The sequence below is a fragment of the Carassius auratus genome, chromosome 4 (assembly GCF_003368295.1).
Source record: "Carassius auratus strain Wakin chromosome 4, ASM336829v1, whole genome shotgun sequence".
NCBI lineage: Eukaryota > Metazoa > Chordata > Actinopteri > Cypriniformes > Cyprinidae > Carassius > Carassius auratus.
Genome location: NC_039246.1, coordinates 678,323 through 689,310, shown reverse-complemented (window position 1 = coordinate 689,310; position 10,988 = coordinate 678,323). Strand labels below are relative to the sequence as shown.

Genomic DNA, 10,988 nt, shown 5'->3' with positions numbered 1-10,988 from the left:
ATCATAAATATACGCTGAATCTGACTGTAAGCCATGGTTTGTTTTGGATGATGGTTTTTGTCCTCACGGTAATGTCACAGCTTCCACATGCTCTCAACACAAAAGCCTACTGGCGCTCGTGATTCTTTAGCTCCACCCACACGTCACGCCTCCAGGCGCTCGTGTTTTTCCGGGAAAAGTCGGTATAGACTTTCTTTCTCTTACGAATATAATAAAAAAAAGACTTTTTGGAGTTATGAAGGATGCAGTACTACTCTATAGGTACTCAATATTAACAGGATATGGAGTGAAAACGAGCATTTCACCCCCCCCCCCTTTAAAGTGTGTGAAATATGATGTTCTCAGTGCCACTACACTCAACATGGCAGCCTAAAAACGTAACAGGCAGCGTGCGATCTCCCTGTGGCGTAACGTTAGCGGACGGGAACGCAGAAAACACACTGCAAACGGCCCTAAGATAACCTCCCCTTGCTGGGGAGCATCTGAAAACTATGATCTTGCATCTACGTTAGACAGAGATATTGCCAAAAATATAGATTATTGGCAATATTAAGATTTTTGGCATTTTCAATTAATGTAGACCTGTTACATTCTTATTTTTATTAGGCCTATTATGATTATTACCTCTATTATTAAATAAAGTTACAATTAATTTGCCCCCACAATGAATCAAAACGTGGATTAAGAAATTAAATGCCGCTGTGGGTTGCTCGGGGATGAACCGTTCTGATTTGTCTTTATCTTCTGGTTGGCAAAATTGAGCAAAGCAGACAACATTGTGTCTAATATAACACAATATTAACTTCTTAATGAACTGTTGTGTAAGATGAGTATCACATTTGCACTCGTGTGAAATTGCACTTAGCCTACTTCTCTATTTCTACTTCTATATTTCTAAACAGTGTGATGTAAATATGAGACATAATCTCAAACGGCCATTTTGCCCTATATCTTGAATTTTAGGGGTATTCTCTAGGCTCCATCACGCAGTAATTTGTTGCTCTGCCTCATATTAGTCATCAATCGACTGTATGAAATGGCAGATGATCCACATAGGTCTAGGATGGGGAATGGGGTGTAACAAAATACAAGCACTGTACACAGTATTTCACTAGACAGAATCTCCAACAACTTAGTCTCATTTGCTAAACACATACACAACGGCGATAAGGGAATAAATTAAAATTATGCATTTAAAAGACGCTTCCATCCAAAGCGACTTACACTATGCACTGTTCAAGCTAACAGTTTTTACCTAACGTGTTCCCTGGGAATTGGACCCACAACCTTGCGCTGCTAACGCAATGCTCTACCACTTGAGCCACAGGAATGAAGTAAGATTACAACTCCTGCCTCTGAAATTTCCCTTCCCTTGTATCTTGCTCTCTCATTGGCTGTAGGTCATATGTATACATTATGATTTATGTATACATTATGATTTAATACATTGTGATGCACCATAATATCATAATTTCATTTAGATTTAAAATGACCAAAGAGAAAGCCAAACTGGACCACAACTACCCAGCATGTCTTCACGCAGAAATCAGCGCTTTGTCCTTGGCAAATCCAGCCCATGAGACACAAATGTTTATTTGACAATGTTTTTTTTTTTTTTAGTAGAAACTATAAAAACATCCTCTTAAAGTGATTTGTATTCCCAAATGCTTGATATACTGTAAATATATTAATGGTACCATTTATAAAACATTCTGACAAAACACAAATTGTGAAGTAAATTAACGTAAGTCCTATTATTTATTAACTGTTTTAGCTATATCATGGCTACCATTAACTTCTTTGTTTCTCCTTTATTTTTTTTCTTAGCTAAATCTTGGTAACAAATTAATACAATTCACAGATTCGAAATAAAATGAAGGAATTTTCTATAAAACGGATCAAAAAATTCTTCATTCACCACTTTGTAATACCATTTAAGGTAAGAGCCAGGGGGTAAAAACTTTTCGAATTTGAAGATCGTTAAATGTGTTAATAATTTTTACGCATAATTAGTTTATCTAATTAACGTGTTAAATTACCAGCCCTAATTACATATATGTACATATAGACTCTCTCGGAAGTGAAAGTCTTCATAGTTGTGTAAACTTATGAAGTGATGAATGGAAACTGCAACAAATATATTTTTGTGTTCGCATTTGCCCCAATAGCAAAATAATAAATAATACATGTTAGTATTTCAATAACTTTCCAAAAGAATAAAAAGAGTGAATAAATAATAAGAGATTGATTAGTCAAAAAAGTGAAAGATGTCAGATTTTCAGTCACTTTCTCAGCCTTTGTATAGAAACACTTATGCAGCAGCATTAACAAGTTGTATGTAATTTAATGACAAGGTAAGACAATACAAAGTATAGTGTTGAAAATGACCATTAATAAAAAAAAAAGGAAATATATGAATTTCTAGATTTATGATACTAATAACTGTGGGAAATGCGTTAATATCGTGCATATAATAGACATCAGTGTGTAAACGGGACTTTTATTTTGCTCCTGTGTTGTGACGTCATAAAGTTGCGCCTTGTCTAGCCTCAACTCATCCCTGCGTTTGTTGTGATTCAGCTGAAGAAAGGTTTGTGTGGTTTAATATTTTAAATGCAAACTGTTCCGTAAATGAACATATTTTTACAAGCTGCGAAGAATTAATGAATGAATGAATCTTAAATATAACGTTGCAATATTGTATTACTATAATTTGCTCCCTCTGTCATGAATAAGTGCATCGTTCAAATACTGGAAAAAAGAGAGAAACTGAGAAGCCAAATCATCTGAACCGAGTCATTCGTGAAATGATTCAGTGATTCGAATCAGCGCGGTGGCGATAAACGAAAACAAACACAAACTGTGTAATGGCCATTTTTACAAACTGCTAATTTATTGATTTAAGTGTAATCTATTAAATATTATGCACACATATTATATAACTAAATATAATTATAATTTTATAATTAAATTCCCTTTATGTATAATATGTATATTTAATAAGGTAATTTATGTATTTTAACTCTCACTCCTGCTGACTATGAACTAGACACTAGAGGTGCAACTCAAAGATTTAGTTTGCATTTGTTGCATTTATTTTTGAGAAACATTTACTATCTGTTAATCATTCTAATTTTAAACAGGAAAAAGTGTCCAAACACACACACACAAAAAAATGCTGAAGCGACGGAGACACACACAATTATAAAGATGGAGTTTATTAAAGAGGAGAGTAAAGACGTGAAGATCGAAGTCAAACATGAAGATGCTGAGGAACAAACAGGTTAGTTTTTATTCTCAAAACAGAACTCAATCATCTGATCCTTAATAAAAATGTCCAGCTGTACAGAAATGAATTATATTTATGAAGAATGTAACATGAGTGTCGAAATGAGTGGTTTGTGACAGACATGTTGAGACCACATGACCAGACAAATGAGAAGATCACATTGGCCATTTGTTATTATGCATTTGATTTGTACCAATAATACAGAATTAACCCTAAACAAAAATATATTTCTTCTATGCCATTAAACCTATTATCTGCTTCTAAAATTTAAACCATTCAGTTCTAGCATTTAAAGGGATACTCCACCCTAAAATTGAACATTTGGTATAAACCAAGAGGAGACTGGTTTTCCTTTACTTCTATAAAGAAACTCATGACACTTAGGACTTCTCTTAAAATTAGATTGAACGTTGATAATGGCTCCGTAAGAGTTCCTATACAACTGGCGAACGGATGTCCTGGGGGATTTTGAAGTGTGTTGTGTTCTTTAAGAAACACATACAAATCAGATCTCACTGGATATTTGCGTGTTTAAAATTGCAATTCTGTTCGTTAATCATTTGGTTGTTGAAAGCTAATGTAAGAAATCCGTCAGTATCTTTTAGTGGTGCAACAGATCACAAAACTCACAGTTCGGATAACATTACGGTTTTTGAGTCAAGGATCGGACAATTTTTCGTATCAGCAAAAACGGGAGGAGACAAATGTAATTTGGATTGCATTTATTCCAAAAACAGTACATCAAGGAGTTTTGATCTAATGCTAATTTTAACAAAAAAAAAAAAAAAAAAAAATTATATATATATATATATATATATATATATATATAATTAATGCTCAGTTGTTAAAGGTGCTGTATTGTAAGATGTTGACTCTACTTAAGCATAATAATACCATAATATGTTTGCAGATATTTTAGAAACATGCTAAGTTAACATGTTTATCTGAAAAGACAATGCTACAGTCAGTTATTCGCCTTTGAAATTGTGTGTTATGGCCTGAAATATCGGTCTCTGTTTTGGTTTGTGAAACCCGCCCAATGCCAGTTTACCAAAATTTTTTTGCCACTCCGGATTGCCAGTTGGTGGGAAACACAGCGTATCATCAAGTGCGCTCGTTCCCGTTTGTGTCCTTTATCTGCCAATGAACAGTGTCCATTTTCTGCAAGGAATGGAGAGCTTGTAGGTCACCCTGAGCACAGTTGGACACCAATGGTCTTTTTTGATGAAGATTATCAATATCCCTCTCAAGAAGGGAAGTCGTGGCCTAGTGGTTAGAGAGTAGATGTCTAACCCTAGGGTTGTGGGTTCGAGTCCTGGGCCGGCAATACCACAACTGAGGTGCACTTGAGCAAGGCACCGAACCCCCAACTGCTCCCCGGGCGCGCAGCATAAATGGCTGCCCAGTGCTCTGGGTGTGTGTTCACTGCTGTGTGTGTCTGTCTGTCTGTCTGTGTGTTCAATGCTCGTACTTCAATGGGGCATTGCAGGCCCACAGAAGAGTAGGCTTGCAAAGTAGTGTCAACTATCCACTTGGAAGTCTCTGCTACATGACCGGATGCCCTTTAACGCAGCCACAAAGCAAACAAAGAGCTGTTCAGACTGCTTAAGAGTCTGAATGCTCAGTCTAAACTTTCAGTGCCCTAACAGTGCAGAGTAAATTCAATTCCTGGTCCTCTTCTGAGGGTGGAAGTGCAGAAAGTGTAATGACCTGTGCCCTGAATGGAGTAGAGAGCATCTTAGGTATATTACTTTGCCTTGGTTTCAGGATAACCTTAGAGTCACCAGGCCAATACAAAGACAATATTACTGATATGTCACAGACAGTTGAGACCTCACTGCATTTTGTGTGGACGAGCCGATGTGAGTTTGCTCACATCCGAGCACTACGATCCTTTGCCACACTGTTTTTCCCTCACAGGCTCCTGAGAAAGCCTCAGAGTAACTTTCTTAAAAGAAAACTATCCACATGTGCAGAGAGGTGAGATTCCATAATATTCTGTATGGGATGGGATTCCCCCCAAGCAAGAAATGCACTCACGGTGGCCATCATCACCAACAACAGGAGAGCAGATCCCTTTGGTGCAGCTTATGACGCTTAGGAATATTCTTTGCCACAAAAGCGTCACTTCAAAGTACAAAGTTCTTTTGATTCCTCCATCCTACTTTTCTTTCCTTTGTATCCTAAGTGGGGCTGCAGCTAAGACGTAAGGAAAGGGGGTGAGGAAAGGAAACAAGGATGCAAAAATAAGAAATGTGAAGCACCCTATAGCTGCATCACAAAATTGAACACTCTGAAGTCCATAAAGGATGCTCTGCCTTTGCGGGATTTCCTAACAAGCCGTTCCTGATTACCGCTCTTGTCGCATTGCAATGGTGTTTTGACAGCCTGGCCAAATTCACACTTCTGGGTTATGGAGCCAGAATTATTAATATTTGTTTTTATTTTATACATCATAATGGAGGAGATGGAGGGAATGTTTCACTCTCCAGTGGCACTGTGATGTATTTCCAGCTTAGCCAAGACCATGGCCAAGTAACACTGGTTTGCAGTGTCCAAGGTTCTCCAGAATTATCCTAAAACAAGAGAAAATGAGAACACACTCATGAAAAATATAAAGACAGGTTTGCCATCTTAACATTATTAAAATATGACACTGCAGGATATTCGTACGAAATACTGAAGTGCTCAAGTTTGGTTAAAACCTTTATAGATATCTTGCATGACACCACAAAAATAAAATACAAAGTGGCTTTCAAATTCTGGCAGCCTTCATAATGCTGTAGTGACGCTATTGGCCTTGGAATGCAGTTTTTGGAGGGTCCATGCTGAATTGTGACAGCCAATGTAGTGACTCTGTGATACAATAGCACTTCAAAGATAGCCTTCAATGTGCACCCCACGCATTGGGACAGCCTTCGTAGTGCAACTGTGCTGCAATCACACTACAAATCCAGGCTTTAAAGTGTGCACCCTTCACTTTGGGACGCAGCTTCAGTGTGTGTGCATCTTAAATAGTCCTACTGATATGAGACAAGTGTGAACTGATAATGAAATTTCCTGTTTGGAGGGAACCTTGAAAATGGGAGTCCAGGATGAGTGGTAAGGGTGAGGGATTGAATGCCCTGAAGCAGAACTTGTGGGAACTACAACTGGCAATCGTTACAGTTTCTGTGTTTCTTCTGGTTTGTTGATACTTACTTTGTTTGACACTATAGTGTCTTTGTATTCCAACTAATGTATTGGTAAAATTAAAAAATTTGATATTAAAGATGCCACAAATATTATCCTTTTAGAAAGCAATGTTAGATTTATGTTACAAATAAATTACGTTTACCAAAAAAAAAAAAAAATGTACAACTTTTTTTTGCTTGGACAAATGAATGATAGATTTACTTGTCTAAATGACAGGAACATATCTAGGATTAATGTTGAGCCCTGGTTGTTGTATCGATGATTAGATGCCAAAGCAGGTAATTTGTGCAATACAGAACAAGAGAAAAACAAAGTACTAAGAATCTCATGAAACCCCACTCACCACTACAAATAAATACAAATCTATAGTCGACTTACAGACTTATTTATCACTTGATCAGTGATAAAACTCCAATTAAAGATAATCAATGTTTTAATATCACTTCAAAATCTTCTGAAAAGCAGAATTAATGGGGCAAGTTAGATCTAAACTCTGTAGGACACGGTCCCACCAAGAGCAAGTTTTGACACCCTGGTATGGGATCTAGGATACATGCATAACATGTTTATATCTATTGATCTTGACTATTTTCTGCCATTAAACTGGGGTTAACTTTTGTGTTGTTTATTTTTCCACCTTAGACTTAATGGCACTGAAAGAGAAAGCCTTACTCAATGAAATTGAAGAAGATGATCAGTATGAGATTCTTCATGATTTCACAACTGGAGAAAATGAAAATCTTGACATCCACAGGACAATTCACACTACGGAGAGCCTTTTTACCTGCCAACAGTGTGGAAACCGTTTCACTCATAAAGGAAGCCTTTACAGGCACATGAGAGTACACACTGGAGAAAAGCCTTACATATGCCCTCGGTGTGGAAACCGTTTCACTCATAAAGAAAGCCTTAACAGGCACATGACCATTCACACTGGAGAGAAGCCTTACATGTGCACTCAGTGTGGAAAGAGTTTCAGTGATCCTGGAAACCTTAAAGTCCACATGAGAGTTCACACTGGAGAGAAGCCTTTTATCTGCCACTGGTGTGGAAGTAGTTTCAGTCAACATGTAAATCTTGAAGCTCACATGAGAATTCACACCGGAGAGAAGCCTTTCACCTGCAAACAGTGTGGAAAAAGTTTCAACAGAAAAGGAAACCTTGATAACCACATGAGTGTTCACACTGGAAAGAAACCCTTCACCTGCAATCTGTGTAGAAAAGGTTTCAAGGAAAAACGAAACCTTTATGCCCACAGGCGAATTCACAATACTGAGAGATTTTTCACCTGCCTACAATGTGGAAAGAGTTTCGGTCATAAAGGATACCTTAACAGGCACACGAGAACTCACACTGAGGAGAAGCCTTACACATGCTCCCAGTGTGGAAAGGGTTTCAGTCAAAAACGATACCTTGACGTTCATGCAAAAATTCACACTTGAGAAAAGTTACAACCAAAAAAGTAACCTTAAATGGTGGCTCTTTAAGCAAAAATACTGTACGTGTGTTTTCTTTTTTCATCGGTTTACATTCATGTAAGACAAAAACGCCTGTGTTTATGATGATATACTGATGTAGTTTTCTGTATATTGGTCAACAAAATATGAAAGAAGTCAGTTTCGGCTCGAAATAACCTTTTCTACAGTTGAAATGCACGGAACAGCCCGAGAACAGACACAAACTGGGAATCTGCAGCGCGATCGCTGCTCTCTTTAATTGTTAAGCAGAATCTAAATGCACACGTCTTATCGAATACCCGGTTCTTTAAAATTTGCAACCGGTTCTAAAATGGAACCGGTTTTTGATACCCAACCCTAGCTTCCAATCTATGTCTTTTTGAGAATGGCTGCATAATTCATCAGCTCCATCAATTTGCATTAAGTCAGTGCCACAGAGCTAGATATTAACAACTTTTAAGAGCTGACAGAGTTAAGCCCTTTCCACACTGGGCGCGTTGTGAAAAACCAGAGCATATTGCCGACCAACATTGCTTTCACACAGAACGCATAACAATTATTCACCTTCTCTTAATTCACACCTGCACACTAGGCACAGATCAGCAATGCATTTTTCCTTCGCTATGGCCATGTATCTCGTAAATGGATTTAACATCATGGTGAGTTGGTTATCAAAAAGGCCTGGGAGAGGAAGGTGAGTGAATGGAAAGGCAGCAGCATTATTTCAATCATGACTATGCCCCTAATGTGCTGTGGAAACTGAGGAATTATCAAGAAGCTATAGGATCTTGAGGGAACCCAGCATCAAATTCCAAATTTGATTCCTGGCCAGGTTAAAGGTTTTCTATTCTGAAGGCTCGGTTGACATTATTGTTGCATGTGCAGTACTCCACAATATTGCCACCATCAGAAAGGAGAGGCCCCCGGTGGTGGAGGTGCAGTCTGATGATGACCTCCAGCCAGTGCACTTGGACCACCCTAGTGACAGAGCTGCACGGGACAGGATTGTGGAACACCATTTTTTATTACATTTTCTCTTTACACTAAAAAGCCTTCATTAAATTAATAAAATACAATTCATCATGATTACTTCCTTGAGTTTTATTACAATGATTATGTCAATAGAAGCCAGACGGTAATCTTTTGCCTGCAATAAGATATTGTTATCCATGGTCAGCAGTAATCCTCTGTGTGAAAGTGTATTAGCACTTACTCTGAAGTTCCTGATGAAGCAACTACATTTCTAGTTCCAGTTTTCTCTTCTTTAAAGTATCAAGTTCTATTTCTCCCTCTTAATTTTAGGCGTTTCAGGTCAAAATACTGTATTTTCTGTTTATTTTCTGATTACGGATGTCACCCTGTGCCATTTTTTGATAAGTAATTATCAAAACCAAAAACAAATAAACAAGCCTCATGCAACAAAAGGAAAATAGTAAATTACCCACATTTTATCACTTTGTGCAGTAGGCCTGTCTGGCCTTTCCTCCTGCAAGTCAGAAATAATATGTACACAACTATAAATTACGCTCTTTATGCACTTACAAGTACTTCCTTCAAAAGGACAGTCATCTTAGAGGGTTTCTTCACTTCTTTTGTGCAAAAGAAACTCCCATTTTGGATTATTGGCACACTTAAATTTAATGCAGCAACAAAGTATTTACAGTGTAGCAAGATACATTTAAAACTATTTTACCAGTAATGAAGGTGTTGCTGTTACTGGTCCCTGGATTTTGGTCTAAGGAAGAGGTGCCCCCAGGGATGCCCTCCACAATGGGTCGGTTCACATTTAACCCAAGGGCCAACTCTTCTGCCGGGGGATAATGTGGGGGTGAAGGACCACCACCCTGTTTTTTCTTTTTTTTCTGCTCCGCCTTTTTCTTAGTTGCTGTTATAAACATATCATTGAAATCTTTTTTGGTAAAACACACTAAACAGTAGAAGTAGAAAAGATTATCATTTTGGAGAATGCTCTTATGCTTGACTTTTACTTGTTCCCGTGTTCTTGTGGGTCTTGAGGTGGCTCTGACATTAAGCAATTATGAAATTACTAAAAGTACAACAATATATACTGTTATAAGTGATAGAACCATAACATGGAGCACTTAAGCATTCAATTTGTCTGCTACTTTTTGCCAGCCCTCTTTCTCCCTGGCATCTTAATTAAGGTTTCAAATTCAGCATATCCTTCTAGCAATAACTAGCAATAACTCTTGCTCTACTGCGATGAAAAACTGAGCGTGATCTTTGGCTATGGTGAGCAGCTAATCACAGTGTTGCTGATCAGTGTTTCTACTATCGATACATATCGCCTTTTAAGCCAGCGCATGAATGCGCAATTAAATCAGCTAACTCAATCCAGCGATACTAATCATAAGCGGCAGGTGAGTTCGAGGAACCTAATTAGCTGGATTATGAGGAGCATGATGTTATTAGGCTTGTTCGACTTCATGAAGCTCTGCGTAGACCGATCGTCCGCTGACTTGAAGCAGTGCATGCAGGTTAGAAATTTTGTCCGACTTGATACAGCGCTGATGCCACATGACTGTGACGTGTGCCATCTAAGTACCGCGAGAGATATACAAGACTAGCCGGAAAACTCGGCCAGCCCAGGTTCTGAAGAGCGGCTGCACAGGTTCTGATGACGACACAACTGATCCACGATTGGCTGGATTCACTGATGACGTGCGTTTCAAGTTTATTGTGACGACTTCAGTTTCAGAAATTCTCATATGGACTTTTAAAACAGTTCATTACGTTTTTATGTCGTCTTTATCTTATAAATCTTATAAATCATATTTATTAAATATTGCTTTACTGTATTTACTTTATTGTTAATATATAGGTTGTGTATGTTTATTTTGCATGACTTTCTTTTTTTATACAGACCAACGTAACCATTAAAGAAAAGAAGAGCTATTCCAGAAGAATACAAAACCATCCTGTTCACAGAATCAGGCCTATTTTGTGACAGAATATAGCTCTTTAACCAATCCCATAAAAAAGGATTATACACTCAAATTGGAATCTTATTAAGAGTGATCCTGTTC

At 37.8% G+C, this 10,988-nt stretch overlaps 1 protein-coding gene across 1 annotated transcript; it reads left to right on the top strand.

The window, feature by feature from the left end:
* Positions 1–2,531: 2,531 nt before the first annotated feature.
* On the top strand, positions 2,532–9,027 carry LOC113066989 (gastrula zinc finger protein XlCGF7.1-like). The gene is made up of 3 exons (XM_026239164.1): positions 2,532–2,590; positions 3,144–3,283; positions 7,127–9,027. The coding sequence occupies exons 2-3, from the start codon at positions 3,211–3,213 to the stop codon at positions 7,924–7,926; spliced, it is 873 nt and encodes a 290-aa protein (XP_026094949.1). The 5' UTR covers positions 2,532–2,590; positions 3,144–3,210; the 3' UTR covers positions 7,927–9,027.
* Positions 9,028–10,988: the final 1,961 nt, after the last annotated feature.

Excerpts from the sequence above, each read along its gene's own strand:
- LOC113066989 (XM_026239164.1), top strand. The coding sequence starts at position 3,211 with ATGGAGTTTATTAAAGAGGAGAGTAAAGACGTGAAGATCGAAGTCAAA. Across the intron at positions 3,284-7,126 it reads AGATGCTGAGGAACAAACAG|ACTTAATGGCACTGAAAGAG; the intron begins GTTAGTTTTTAT and ends TTTCCACCTTAG.